Source organism: Crassostrea angulata, chromosome 3, assembly GCF_025612915.1.
Source record: "Crassostrea angulata isolate pt1a10 chromosome 3, ASM2561291v2, whole genome shotgun sequence".
In the NCBI taxonomy this organism is placed as follows: domain Eukaryota; kingdom Metazoa; phylum Mollusca; class Bivalvia; order Ostreida; family Ostreidae; genus Magallana; species Magallana angulata.
This window is the reverse complement of record NC_069113.1, coordinates 6,234,145-6,249,429: the sequence shown is the minus strand read 5'-3', so window position 1 is coordinate 6,249,429 and position 15,285 is coordinate 6,234,145. Positions and strand designations below refer to the sequence as shown.

At 34.1% G+C, this 15,285-nt stretch overlaps 2 protein-coding genes across 3 annotated transcripts; both read left to right on the top strand.

Annotated features, from left to right (window-relative positions):
* The first annotated feature begins 80 nt into the window (after nucleotides 1-80).
* LOC128176751 (TELO2-interacting protein 2-like) lies at nucleotides 81-3,209 on the top strand. Of its 2 annotated transcripts, none has more exons than XM_052843277.1 (2): nucleotides 81-208; nucleotides 1,598-3,209. In XM_052843277.1, the coding sequence occupies exon 2, from the start codon at nucleotides 1,620-1,622 to the stop codon at nucleotides 3,123-3,125; it is 1,506 nt and encodes a 501-aa protein (XP_052699237.1). In that variant the 5' UTR covers nucleotides 81-208; nucleotides 1,598-1,619; the 3' UTR covers nucleotides 3,126-3,209. The 2 variants fall into 2 exon arrangements, with proteins under 2 accessions (XP_052699237.1, XP_052699236.1); XM_052843276.1 differs by having other exon boundaries at nucleotides 81-215.
* Nucleotides 3,210-8,172: 4,963 nt separating this feature from the next.
* LOC128178384 (uncharacterized) lies at nucleotides 8,173-14,809 on the top strand. Its single transcript, XM_052845517.1, has 11 exons — nucleotides 8,173-9,071; nucleotides 9,176-9,242; nucleotides 9,878-10,358; nucleotides 10,890-11,040; nucleotides 11,698-11,831; nucleotides 12,457-12,615; nucleotides 12,701-12,768; nucleotides 13,654-13,768; nucleotides 13,914-14,039; nucleotides 14,129-14,230; nucleotides 14,531-14,809. The coding sequence occupies exons 1-11, from the start codon at nucleotides 8,393-8,395 to the stop codon at nucleotides 14,672-14,674; spliced, it is 2,226 nt and encodes a 741-aa protein (XP_052701477.1). The 5' UTR covers nucleotides 8,173-8,392; the 3' UTR covers nucleotides 14,675-14,809.
* Nucleotides 14,810-15,285: the final 476 nt, after the last annotated feature.

Here is a 15,285-nt window from a genome sequence, read left to right as displayed (position 1 = left end):
AAATAAACAGCTAATCATTAAGAGTAAAAAGAAAAACAGAATCAGAAGAAAAACATTATGATATTGGACAAATGAAATAGATATACACGAAATGTACACTGGTACAAATTGACAAAGACAAAAGAGATCGAATTTCGTCTACTTTCACTTTGAACACCAAAAGTAAAACTTGGCCTTTTTCTTTTCATTCTTCATGTTTATCAGAGAGGTGAGAGGTATGTATAAGCCCCGGATGTTAATCGATAGTCCAAACTAATAAATTAGAATTATTGTTGATTTTTTTTTCAAAGAGAATACATAATTTTAATTGTTCCTAAATGAAATATTTCCCTTAAAGATAATTTTTAACTCTTAAATTGTTTAAATGGTAAACTGACAAGCATTGAACTGACAGTGTGATTACTATCTGACTATCTTCTTCACATTTCCTCGACCAAAAAAAATTCCTCTGCCACCATCTTTTAATGGAACATCTTCTCTGCAATCATCTTTTAAAATTGACTTTAGTTTTAAAACTTTGACAAGGCCTAAAAAAAAAAGTTGTGTGTTTAGGGTAACCCAACCTTACCTACAAAAATGCCCCGATCCAACCATTTTTAGGTGTCTGTTTTTATCCAATTGTGGATTTTATATTAATTCTATTAAAAAGTATGTTTTAAAATATGACACAAACAAACATTCTTAGGATTCATCCAGAAATGAATATAATAATTTTTTTTTTTAAATCCCTACTTACCTAAGGCCTAACAAAAAAAATGGTTTGTTTCCGCTTTCATGCTGAAAAAAAGTAGGGTCGGTCGGTCGGAATTTTTTTTTATTTTTTCAAATATTTTTTTCCCTGTGATATTGCAGTATCCATACATGCCGGTTAGATACTGACACTACTGAATGGTTTTAAATGAGAAATACTTTTAATATCATTCCTGACTATTAAGCTGGTCTTAAGAAAACACAAAAATGATATTATATATCAGATATTTCCCCTGCCAACGATGAGAGCATTATCAAAATCTACAACACATGGAAACATACAGCCAATTTGAAACAAAACGTTTGAGTTACACTGATGTGAGAAGAGTAATTGCTTCAAGCGTTTTTGTGACCAAAATTTTGAGTAATTTTTTTCCAAATCGGATAAATAAACATTTTTCCATCAAATATCCTTTTAAAAAGTTTTGAGTCGGGGGGTAAAAGCTAGGGTCGGTCGGGAAAGCGGAAACAAACAATTTTTTTTCTTAGGCCTAACCTAACTTCTTCATCAGTGTTACACTAAACACACAATTTTTTTATTGGCCCAACATATTTTAAAATAAGATTTAGACCTTTGGTTTGCTTGGGTAGTGTTAATCCAAAATATCTGATGTTTCCTGGCTATTTTGATGATTTTGATATTTCACTAGCAAGGAAAATGTCAGAACCAGCACCATTATAAAACTATGAATTTGCTGCCTAAGATTGGCTAGAGGAGCTATGTATATTGCAAAATTGCATTTAAATGTTGTATTATGTATATCTTTTATGATATATAACTAAACTAACATTATAATAACTCATAATTCTATCATAACAATAACCATAGTTTTTTTTTCCTTTTTAGAAACTGACATTTAAGTAAAAATATGTCATCTGCCAAAGCTGTGCTTGAAAGCCTTGTTTCAGAAAATGACTACACCAAACTTCAGGACCTCATTTTCTCCAGGTCAGCAAACAGCCTTGGGAAGTTAATTGAAGTAGTAGGAGACCTTCCAGACAAAGAATTTCCTACAAATATCAAGAGAATTACAAAATTAATCAAAATTGCTCCAGAAAAGTGGTTAGAAGACTACTTTTGTGAAATATTAAAATCATCAAACGTCAAAGAAAAGTTGCAGCATTTGATTGGCCGTGCATGTGTTCCGTGCATTAAAGAACTTGAACATAAGCCATGTGACAAGGAGGACGTGGTAGATTTACCTGAAAGAGCAGAATTCGTATTAGAATTAGTTTGTTCTTTACTGTCCTTAGATACTGACGAGGATAACGTGAAACATCTGGTTATAGGAGCTTTACCACATCTTTTAATTTTGGTGATTGAACATGAGCAGCCCAATTTGTGGACATCAAAATCATCACTTTCTTTGTCAAAAGAAGTGCTTAGAAAGGTCAAGGACGTACTCTCAGTAAGTGGCAATGAAGAACTTCTGCAGTACCAGATTTCACAAAAGCATCTGTCATCCATTTTGGTACACATTCAAAAACACCTCAGTGAAAAGCTTAAAAGAGACACATGGATGTGCTTTCCTTCCCTCAAAATGGTGTATAAATGGTGTGTTTTCAATACAAGGTTTCCAAACATGAGTGAAGTCTTCCCAAAATTCCTTCCTACTGCTCTTCTGTTTACGGATGATCATGTTTTGGAAAACAAGATCTTAGGTGTCAGCTGTCTCTATCACATCATGCAAAACACGAGCAGGGAAGAACTGCGCTGGTATGGACAGGCGGATGTCATTTACGAGGCTTTGAAACATCAAATGTATACTAGAGAAGCAAAACTAATTGATGTTTTGCATCCTGCATTACTTTATATATTATCAGTGGTTGAAAAAGATCCCCAGTACTGCACCGATTCGAAGGGACTCATGCGAGTGCCAAACAAGTATGATGAGATATTTCACACTATTCTTGCAGATGCTTATGGGGAGCAGAACTTGGCATTGCGTATGGCTCTTACTGGATACTTAACTCATTTTGTGGAAAAACTGGGCCTTCTTACCCTACGACACACAAACATTCTCTTCAAAGTGATTGAAGAATACTTAGAGAGTTATGATGGAAAAAGACATTCTGCTAAACCACAGATTTTAAGACTGATGAAATCAGTGATCATTGCCACATGGCCACGAATGTCTCGTTATGTGGATTTCATTTTGAAAGTCTTGGTCAGATTGCTAATTGACATTTCATCCAAGGAAATGTATGACTTTGAACTTGTACATACTTTAGAGGAACTGAGTACCCAGTGCTTAATACTTATCAAACATGTCAATTTGGAGTATGTTGAAAAAAACTTGCAGAATATCATCAAGCTTGACATACCACAGAGCTGTAGATGTATTTTATCTGATGCTTTACAATTAAGTATGTAGTCATTTAATATACCAGTAAGTCAAGAATTGTATTGTTCATATTCCTGGATATTATAGAATTGAATAAATTTAATTTAAATTGAATTGTTTATCCTTTAGACTTCATTTTAATCATAATAAACACCTTGTCTTGAAGGCCTGATGGTTTGAAATTTTTAAATCTTTCCTTGAAATGTGATCGTGAGTGTTTGAAGATTGTATTTTAATGCTCCTAATTTATTTTCACATTAATTAAAATAATTAACATACTACCTGAAAAGATGTCTGACACACATATATATAAGATACCTATTGGTGTACATTTTCTAAATACCTGTATTCCTATGCTAAACCTTCCATTCATCTTTGTAATTCAATATTTGTGCTGGAATCTTCACTGCACACAGAAGCATAGTCCCTTACACCTAGAAAGTGTTTACTGTTTATACTCAGCCTTCTATTATCATAAAGTGAGTTGCAGTTTAATGACAAATTATCTACATGATTTTCTAACGGAGATGTAAATGCTATTATATAATTTATATGACTATAGATTTGTTTGTAATTTATAGATACCGGTACATTCCCTATCCCGGAAGTGGAAAAAACGAAGTTAATATTGAATGTAACTAATATTAAAAATGTACTTGTTTTAACTAAAGCAATAAGGCTGATGTGTGAAATCAATTTGTAAACTTGAGAGAAATAATTTCAAAAGTCAAAATAAATTTCACTTTCTTTTTAAGTGAAAAAAAAATGGTTACATAGAAACATATTTTTTATTAATAGCTACAACTGAAATATCCTGCTATAACATTTGATTTCTGTTTATGTTTTGTGCTATGTACAAATGTATACCATACTACGCGCGTACATATCTAAGCTACTAGTATTCGTTTACGCACAAATTGCCATTGAAAGATTAACTTTGAAATTGCGACTTTGACAGAGGTTTTCTAATTAAACTACAGTCGTGAAATTCACAACCCTCTTAGTACGATTTAGAAAATCGTTTGTAAAATTTTAAAAAATCGTTCAAACGATTTTAAAAATCGTTTAAACGAATTTTTAAATCTTACAAACGATTTTCTAAATCGTACAAACGATTTTTTAAATTGTACAAAATGATTTTCTATAAACGATTTTTTTTTAAAATTCTGTCAAACGATTTAGAAAACCGTAATAACGATTATATTATTTTTTTCTGCCCTTATACGCCGTCATAACCTACAGATGTTACATGCAAAAAGTGTTAAAAATAAACAGAAATATGAGGAATCAATAAATAAAATAGAAGTTTTTGTTGGTTTTGAATAATTCCCACTTCGAACGTCTATAAAAAATATGGCTTGTGTTGATCAAAACTATAGCCCATTTAAATTAGCGCATTAAATTCGTATAATTAGGAAAATGTTGTTTCGCGAATAAACAATACGTAAATTCCGCAATTATTTAAAGAAAAAAACGTGCGCAAATTTGAAATAATCGTGTAACTTTATCAGATAAACGCGTATATGTCGCCAATTAATGCGAAACTTTAGCAAAATGCACAGCCTGCTATTGACATTGTTCTATGTTTTATTATTTTGTTTAATAAGACTTCTTAAGTTTATGAAATACTATAGGAATGGCTTATGAAATTCAGTCACTCGGCAAAGGTTACTCGGATTTATTCGAAAAAGTGTCGCATTTTAAGCTACGAAATGATTTCAATTGGTTTTCGTAGATCATATAAAAAAATATTTCACAAAAATGTGCATTTTTTAAAATATCAAAATGCACCTGAGCATTTCTCAATGTTTTGATAAATTGTATATAAAGCTAGTTATGTACACTGCTACCACATGAGTGATGTGGACCATGGGCCTCTAGTTAAAAGTTTTAGTGTACACAGGTATCTGATCGTTGCGGGTGATATAGACAGAGCAGCAGGTTTGTATATTGCTATCTTTTTTAGGTAAGTGACAGGAACTTCGACGACATGTGACTACACACCGTAAGATTGACAGTAGAATTGAAATGTAGCACTTTGTTTTGGATTCATAAACATGATTGGTTTCATAAACATGAGGCACAGCGGCGGCTTTTAAAAGTATATAGTCAACTCGTCCCTGTCAAGTCGTCGACGGTCTAAAAAAGCCCTTTAAAGTATGGTGAACGAGTAGTGCCATTGTCGGAACCCACGGATTTTTCTTTGAAAGCAGTGTAACGGATACAAAACCCGTGGGTTCCGACGATGGAGTAGTGCTTTCAATAGTTGAGGAAAACACGCTGTCACAAATCACAGAACACGCCATCGCGCTCGTACCACTTGGTGTTGTGTGCAATGACAACGCAGCGACGTCTTGCGCGACTGCGTTTTTGCGAAGTTGGGTATGTTCGATTTTGCGCTACAATCATTGTATTGCAGGAAGTTTAGCTGCAGATCTGTTGCTCTTCGTGGAAATTTGGATTCACAAGTTTTAAAAATGATACGGAATGATTCATTAAACATACATGGCTACTGAACTTATTTCTTTATTTGACTAAGACTAACTCTTAAATTTAATATTTTGACATCCACTACATGTAAGTAGTTTTTCTCTATATTTGTTTTCTACGATAGTCGATGATAAGACAGAAATTCACGCGATCCAGCAGTCGGCGTAAGAATAATATTACGCATTCTAAACTGGCGTTGTTAAATGACAAATTTAATTCTATCTATAGTAGCTATAATAAATGATTTTTAACTCGTTCATTGATGTCTTCTTTGTACTTTAACTGTTGACCGTTGTGTGGATTATTCTTGATCAATCGAAACTAAAGCTACAATGAGAGCACTGACGTAAGCGGATTTTTTCCTGCAATCTGTTACCTTCATATCGGCATGAAACACCAAAAAAGAAAGCATCTTATTGCTGTAATATACCTTCACCTACCCCTAAATTATTAAGTGAAAGTTCACGTCAGATCACTATAACTACCAATTATAACAAAGCACACTGGGGAAAGAAAGTAAATGTACATGTAAGTTTTAGAGTAAGTGTTTTCAGTATTTTATACATGTAATATAGCAACAATCAAAAGACTTTCAGTGGCAAGGAAAGCAACGACATCTGTAGTAAAATACATGTATACTATCACTGTGCCTGGAACTTTAATTTTCTTTGATTCCAGAAACGAAATATGCCTGCGGAACTGTGGTGGTCTGTCAAATCAAAAATATTTACATTCTACTGTGTTTTTCCATTAGATTCCGTGATGTTTAACGAGGCCGGGTCTAATTAGTTCTGCCCTAGATTTTTTAATGAAATTTTTTACCTGAATTTCTACTGATGTAATTATTATTTTAAGATTAAAAAATAAGACATTTACCACACCGTTTGTTTAGGGGGTCATCTCAAAGTTTGTTAATCTTTAACATAGGACCCTATGGGATTTCGCTTGAAATGTATCAATTTTGCACATTTTTTTAAACTTCTGCCCTAGGATTTCTTTTTCTGTTCTACATATTAAAGTTATTGCTAAAAGGCATCACATGGTCAAATAAAAAAAACCTTTTACCTCCTGGTTTGTTCCAGGGGTCTTATCAAAGTTGATTTTTGTATGCCCAATTTCCGAGTTTTGTCAGATAATGGCTATTTTTTATTTGATAAAGGCGGAAAAGGTGATCTTTATAGTATTATTAAAGCATTCAGACATATCTAAGTAATAAAAAAATATATAACATCACATATTAAGGGTCATTAATATAAAATACATGGTTACTGTCTTGAAATATATGAATTAAGCGATGTAAATTTAGGCGTGTTAAGAAAACGTGACAGAGGGTTAGGCCTGCTGAACCCTCTTCACTTTTTCGACCCGAGCCCAAATATAGCTTCTACTTCGAGACAGTTATGTTTATTCCACAATATAACATTAATTTTACGCATTAAACGAGCCATTTTCAACACATTTCGCTGAATGTCTGCAGTGTAAACTATCACGCCATGGCGTCAACCAAGCAAAAAGATGACGTCACAATACAAATGAAACGCTGCGCGAAAGCGTGCGTACTCGTTCTGTACTCGGCCTCGTTAAATGCCTCTAAATGCAACATCTATTCACTGCGTATGAATTTACATGTAATTTACATAAGTAGTTCTCAAACTGTGATTTCTATGTTATCGGTTAAAAATGTATTTCATAAATGTTGTCAAAACACCATGTTTTATAATTATTCAACAAAACAGTTGACTTTATTGTTAAAAGCAACATTTCAATAGTTATGGATTATATTTCCATGCTCGTCGATCTCATCTCAACGGTCCCTGTGAAAACCAGTTTAAACCGGTTTTACAAATCAGCTGTTCTTGCTGTTACTAATTTGCTCCCTCCGTGATCTGCACTTTATATCGATTTATTTCTAAACAATTGATTTCTTCAGTAAGGGAATGTAAATATAAGCATTAAATGATTTATTTTTGACGTCGTCGTGTCAATAACTGCCGTCAGCTAACGCGCGTTATTCAATTTGTCTGCTCATCACCTGACGGCAGTTATTGACACGACGACGTCAAAAATAAATCATTCAATCTATATTGTTCGGAACAGCAACAGATCTAAACATCGTGATGTCTTGTATTCGCGAACACGTGATGCTTGAACGTTTGTTCAGTTGCGTGAATTGGTGCGTTCAAGTTGTTTTCAAGTTCCCGGCGACCGGCGTAACGTACATGCGTCATGGGCTGCATTATTCAGGATGTTATTGCCGAACGCGTTGTTTGGTTTTTGTATAGGCTATATCCGGTCATAATCTAAGGCAAGTGCCTCTGTATAATCAGAGTATAATCAGGTATAATTAGATAATTGTGGTTTCCCGATGTTATAACAATGTTGACTGACAAAGACCGAATTAAAACACCAAAAAGCATTCTACTCTTGACTTCTGTATCATTGGTTTTTCTATGACTATATAATAACCTTTATGTTAATAACCTTTTTGTTATAATATTCTTTTGTCTGTCATTTGATTTCGTTTGACTGTAGTGAGTATACAGTGCCAACATGATGATGCCGATGAACTGAATTGAATTGAAAGAAATATATTTATAAAAACTTGAATTTAAAACTTTCAACGGTTCAAATGTGATTTATATATTCTTGATTTCACAAAAATACAATTTTATTGAATTCAATTATCTAACGTAACCGTTTTCCTTTCGGCTACTAAAACTGACCAAACAAAACATTTATTACGGAAACCGCGTTCCGTAATATTTGATAAACTGGAGTAGTGTCCCTTTGTGTCTGCAACAGATTGAATGGCAGCGTCCAGGTTCGCTCAAACCTCTGCGGAGGAGAGGGATAAAAAACGTATGCAAATAAACAGCAAGAAAACATTAAAAGCAAACAAAGGTGCTGCAAAGATTTTTAAAGATTATCTACAGGTACAAGGCGAAAGTAAGAATTTTGAAGAATTTGACAATGCCAAACTGGATGAGATGTTGGGACGATTTTACATGGACTTGCGAAGAGAGGATGGAACATACTACAAAGTAAATTCAATGGAGACGATCCGCCATGGAATCAGCAGATATTTAAAATCGCCCCCTTTTAACAGGAAAATTGACATAGTGAAGGATTCCTTGTTTATAGAGAGCAACACTTGCTTTAAAGCTGTGTTAGCTGAGGCCAAAAGACTGGGGATGGTGGAAGTTCATCACCCTATTATTTCGGACACTGACTTAAGCTTACTGTATACAAGTAATAACCTTTCTATAGCCACACCACGGGGTCTCTTCAACAAAGTGCAGTTTGACATTCGAATGTTTTTCTGTCGAAGGGGAATAGAAAACATGCATACCATGACCAAGAATACATTCAGAGTCGAAATAGATGAGAATACTGGTCGTAAAGTTGTAACAAAAAACTTAAATGATTTCACAGAAAATTGTCATGTGAACAAAGAAGCTTCCTCGGGGATAATGCCAGAAATTCAAGGTTTATATTGTTGGTTATATTTTAATTTTGAATTGAGTCAGAAAATTTCTTAAATTAGATCATTTGTGACTATAGAGCACTATAATTTTTTTTTTTTTTTGCAGGATCCAAATATTGCCCAGTTCTTTCTTTTGAGATGTATTTATCGAAGCTACATCCAAACTGTGACAAGTAAGTTGATCAGCTTTGAAAAACCAGTAGAATAATCTCATGACACTGTATTTAGTGTTTTTGGCAGAATGCAGCTTGGAATTGCTATATCAAGTACATCGCCAAATGTCATACTGTCAGTACATGTAGGTAAATAGGTACATGCTGAAACGCTCTACATCAAATCCACGCTAATTGGCTGAAAATCATTTCTGCCAAATATTGAACCTGCTAAATATGATACTTTCACAGTATGCTTTTATGATAACTGTGGAATACTGCTCTCTTGAAGGGCAAATTGATCCATTTTGGTAAAGTGTTTTGGTAGATAATTATATCGTAGATTAAACAATTGTCATAATTTCATATCATACCTTACTTCATTATGGTGAAGTATTTTGGTAGATAATTAAATCAAAGATTTAACAATTGTCATTGTATTATGATACCATACTCTTTCAATTTGTTGCAAAAGAGCAGTACTGTAGTTACTGAGAGGGGGTCAATGATCTCATACAATCGAATTAAAATCAGACTTTTTATCTCACTCTGTTGCGAGTGGCAACCAGATAACACAGAGAGCGAGGTAAGAGTTTAATTAGATTGTGATATGTTATAAAGGTCAAGTTTAAAGGATGAATATTTTTCATCTACAGACTTTGGCAGCGACCTAAAGAAAACATCACAGATTCTGAATCAGTGTGGTACTGCAATCTCCCAGTCGGTGAGAAGAAGTTAAGTACATTTTTCAGTTCTTTGAGCAGAGCCACCAACTTGTCTCGAGTGTATTCAAACCAATCTATAAGAGTGACCGGGGCATCAATTCAATCAAAGTGTATGCATGACTCGCAGACAATGACAGGTGCAGGACACTTGCCTGTTCAGAGCATTAGTGAATATGTTCTTCAACGAGTAAGTGACACACAAATCATCCAGCCGCTCTGTGTAAATCCAGTACCTACCCCCCGATTGTTGATATTTTCAAGGGTTGATAGGCCTACTATCATAGCTGGCTCCACAACCACTTGGGAGACATCGCAGATAGAAGCAGCAGCAACACACAGTGAAGCCCAGATCATGGAATGCGATCCTACCACTATAAAGACAGAGCCACCATTTACAGATTATGATGCACAAGTAAAACAGAAGAGACTATTAAAACCAATTTATTTTTGTAATACATGTAGTACCATAAAATAAGCATTGTTAACATTTTATTAACACAAAAAAAATCTTTTAAGTGAGAGGAACAGAACAATTTAGTTTTGGGTGGGTTTTATGCTCACTGTCCAAAAGTTGAAATTGTAGTCTGTTGCTAAGAAAGCTCTTGCCAGTTAATTGGTGACACTGTTGACTGTTGTTAAAAATTATCTGAATTTTTGTCAAAAAACAGGACTATTAAAAAACATTAATGATAGAATGAATTATGTTCACTATACCAAGCTGGTAATGATAATCACTTTCTGTGTAATTTCTGTCTGTTATGTTGTTGTCTTTGAGAACATGAATTACATTTACTAATTAGTTTTCCTACTGTTTATTAAAATCTACATTGTGAATGAGAATTATCAATCCAATATGCATGTATTTCCATAGATAGGCAAATACAAATATAACAAGTAAAGTTGTTTTTGGCAATGTTCACCATACTTTTGAAATCTATTTTAGCTGACGGCTTACAGAGAGAGTATGGAAAGTTTGGTTCAGAGAACATTGGAAGCACATGGGAGGATCCAACAATATATCTACAAGACGCCTCTCACTTACTCCATTCCCTTCAGTAAACAAAGCATTGACTGCAAAGTCTTCATCAAACTGGGTATGTCTAATTGCATCTTGTTTAAGGAATGTACTCTCTGCTATACTGTAATTAACATTTTGATTCAGGTGGGTCAACATTATGAATTTTAGTTTTTATCATAGTCTTGTTTGTTTTTCGCATGCCCTTGCTGAAAGTATGCATTCCTTGATTGTTTCTCCTGTAAGCATTTTGTTGTATTAGATTTAGCGCCATCTTAATAAGACTCTGAGTTTTGATCAGTTTGTGTCAAACAGCAGTTATATGTAGGTCTGTTTATTAGATTGAGAGAACAATTATTCATCCATACCATACAGAAGCAGACATATTTTTAAAAAAAATTCATGAGAATTTCATGCCCATAACATGAGCAATTAAAAAACATTTCCATGAAACCCTTTTATAACTTTCGATTTTAAATATGCAATAATTTTGATATAAATGATCAATCTAGATAATTTTTAAATATGAAATGCCTGAAAAAAGAATAAATGAGATGCCTCCAAATGTCTACATAGAAATGATACATGTACATAACCTGAGTTGATGACATTTGAACTAGAGCCAAAAAATTTTCACCAGGCACAAGTCATCTAAAGCATTTCTTAGTATCAAACATGATGAACTTGGCATTCACTTCAGTGCATTAAGAAAAGCATATTTTTTTCATCCTTTTAGAAAGTGAACAGTTGACGGGATCATTTAAGATTCGTGGTGCTTTCAACAAGCTGTTGAAGTTGTCATCTGCTGGAGACGTTGTCAAACACTCAGGAATAATCACAGCATCCTCTGGAAACCATGGCATGGCTTGTGTAAATTCAATATTTCTGATGCTATTTGTAAAATGGTTTACTCGCACCGACTGAATCATAATCTTCAAGTTTGAACATTGATCATGTTGATGATAAATTTTAAAATCAGTGAAGATGCCCCATTTATTAGAATAAGGAGAACTGCTAGAAATGCATTCTTTGGCCCAGAATGTTTTTCTTTGGGTGGGGGCACCAAGGCCTTTTTTGGTTATTTTGATATGAATTTAGATTTCCCAAAGGTGATGGGGGGGGGGGGGGCTAGATCCATGCCTGTAATATATGTGTAACAGGTGGGGAAAAGTCAAGTCTCAACAGGGACTTGTACCCAGGGCCTCTGGCATACCGTGCTAGCGCTCTAACCACTGAGCTATTAAGACCCGATATATTGACTGACAGTCACACACCTGTTAACCTGGTGACATATGTTATATTAAATCATAACAATTTTTGTGAACTTGGTCTGACTATAATTACATGTAGATCCACATTGATTAGCATATGGTATTCTTTATATATTGTTTTTTGTGTGCCTTTCAAAGGAAGTCTGACAACTGTATTTTAACAGTTTGATATATAACAAATTGCCTCAAATCATACCCTGACACAACTTCACTGGTGTTGACAGGTTGAGGCTGGAGGGACCCTGGGTATCCCAGTGACTGTGTACTGTCAGCGAGGTGTGGACGAACACAAGAAGCAGGCTCTTCTGGACAGAGGGGTTCGAGTGGTGCTACACGGAAACGACTGTGTGGAGGCTGAGAACGAGGCTAGAGCCGCTGCAATGGTAAACTATGTGGAGTGATGCCAGAAAATTCAGAAACATGAAATATATCAGAGTTATTTTTGTAATCCTTTGTTTTATTTTCTAGAGGGAGCAAAAAGAATATGTGTCACCATATAATGATGTAGATGTCATAGCTGGCCAAGGAACCATTGGGTAAGTTGTTGTATTGTAAACTTTGTAAAATCAGTATAAAGCTCAAATATTCATTTAGACTAAAAAACTTGCTTGCAATTAATAATTGAAAATTTAAAGGACATTCATCTAGTTGCTGTAAAACTCTGTTATACATGTAGTGAAGTCCTAGGGACCACTAGATTTACTTCACATAAATACAATATATTTGCTGTAAAACTCTGTTATACATATAGTGAAGTCCTAGGGACCACTAGATTTACTTCACTATACCCGTAATTTTTTATTTCCATACAACAAATTCATAATAATAAGCATAGCAAATTCCCTCTATACATGTATTTTTCCTCATGACTACCATTTGTGGCTATTGAGGCATGAAATAAAATACCTTCTTTGAAACTTCTAAAATAATCAGATTGTAAATAAAGGATTTATGTAGAAATAAATTCATTCAAACGCTTGTGTCATTTTGTACATGTATTGTTACATTTTTAAACTATGAAACAATTTGAAGGACATGAAATCAATTTGAAATATTCTTTATAAAAGAATTTGTTTTAATTGCAAAATTTTCCAAAGATTTCTTAAGAATTTTGTCTAAGTTTTTATTATATTCATTTTCAAACCAAACAATTTTTTTGTGTGTCAAGAACAACCTTAAAATGCACAAGTGTCTAATTAGTAGCCTGTCATTGATTAAAACATTCTTCTGTCATATGTTGATTATCAATAAAAAAATTCTGTTTACTAGCATTTTGACTACACATACAAAAACTTTGATAAGCTCAAGAAATGTTCTACATGTACATCCAAAATTTTACGTATTAAAATCTTTAAATATCAAGGAATTTATGTGTAACGTAGTATTAATATAAGCTTGTATAATCTTAAATATTCTTACAGGAAAGAGATTCTAGAGAGCTGTCCTGATGTTGACTGTATTTTAGTTCCTGTTGGAGGTGGAGGATTGATATCTGGAATAGCTCGATATGTCAAACAAGTCCGACCTTCTGTAGAGGTCACTGGGAACCTTTTTAACTTTTTGTTTTCCATTTTATCTCTTTTTCTTCAATAATATTCTCATATTTTCAGTAATTTTCTTTATTTTCAGTATAAAACCAGTCACAATCCTTTTGTAACAGTAGTTTAATCTTTTATCGTAGATAATAGGATGCCAACCCAAGAATAGCAAAGTGATGTTTGAGAGTGTGAAGGCAGGCAGGATCGTGCTTGAAGAATCTCTAGACACCCTGTCAGAAGGAACAGCTGGAGGAGTAGAAGAAAACTCGGTAGCATTCTGTTTATAGTTTGTTTTGTCTTCTATATTACATGTATTTGTTTTAAAGGGAGATTTTTTATCTGATATTTCCCTATGTAGATCACTTTCCCTCTGTGTGCTGAATACGTGGATGACTGGATTTTGGTGGATGAGGAGGAAATTGGGAAAGCCATAATCTTTATGTTGCAACATCACCACAAGGTGGGTCTGTTGTTTTGGTAGGGGTGAGGGGTTGTGAGATATGAGTTGAGCCTCTCCCTCAAAAGTTCATAAGTAGTGGGCAGCACCTCCCTGGCCAAAATTTTGAAATGAATACCTAGATCAATAAGAATTATGGAAATAAACCAAATTTTATTCTAAATACTGAAGTTATATTAAAGTTGGGATCAAGATTCCCAAGTGCATAAATGCAGATACCATTTATTTAATTAATCATTATTTTGAATTGCATGCTATTGTTTATTATAAATTTTTAAAACAATTTTTCTCTGGTTCCATCAGGTTGTGGAAGGAGCGGCTGGCATGACACTTGGTGCCTACATGAAGAACCCCGAGAGATTCAGCGGGAAGAAAGTAGTTGTGGTTGCTTGTGGAGGGAACATAGGAATCGAAAAGCTAAAGCACCTTTTGTCTTTATATGCCTGAACATTTTAACACACTTTATTTTTTATATTGGTGCTGAAGTGCAATATAAATAATAAGACTACTGTTGATTATTTTTTTTTTCATAAATTTATGTTGACTATTTGCCATGTTTAAAAAATAAAAGAATAAAATGTTCTTAGTTTTGTCATCAAAAACTGGCTACTAAACTTACTTGAATTACTTTACCTTTATAACCCATCAGTATCCTCTAATTCCTCTACAAGTTGTATCCTATATAAGTTGTTAATTTTGTTTATATAAATAAATAACACGAATATCGTGATCAGGAATCTCTAGACTGAACTAAGATATGCTATCGGAATACGTCTCAGACAAAACAATGCGAAACCATTTGCACACCAGTAAATGACGTTCTTGGCGTCCAGAAGTGAGGGCATCTTTCATCCAAAGTCACTGATGTCTTCATATCAGGAGTAGATCTGTAGGAGTAGCCATCATCCCCAGGAAAAGGTGTAGAGCTGTGCCCGCTGTAATGGAATCCCATAGACAATAGACGCAAGATTGAAAGGCAGGCACATCAACATTAATACAATTCTACGCACGTGATTTTACTCTGTCACAAGATATTTAGGCAATACATGTATTTTCTT

Excerpts from the sequence above, each read along its gene's own strand:
- LOC128176751 (XM_052843277.1), top strand. The coding sequence starts at position 1,620 with ATGTCATCTGCCAAAGCTGTGCTTGAAAGCCTTGTTTCAGAAAATGAC.
- LOC128178384 (XM_052845517.1), top strand. The coding sequence starts at position 8,393 with ATGGCAGCGTCCAGGTTCGCTCAAACCTCTGCGGAGGAGAGGGATAAA. Across the intron at positions 11,041-11,697 it reads CAAAGTCTTCATCAAACTGG|AAAGTGAACAGTTGACGGGA; the intron begins GTATGTCTAATT and ends TCATCCTTTTAG. Across the intron at positions 13,769-13,913 it reads AAGTCCGACCTTCTGTAGAG|ATAATAGGATGCCAACCCAA; the intron begins GTCACTGGGAAC and ends CTTTTATCGTAG.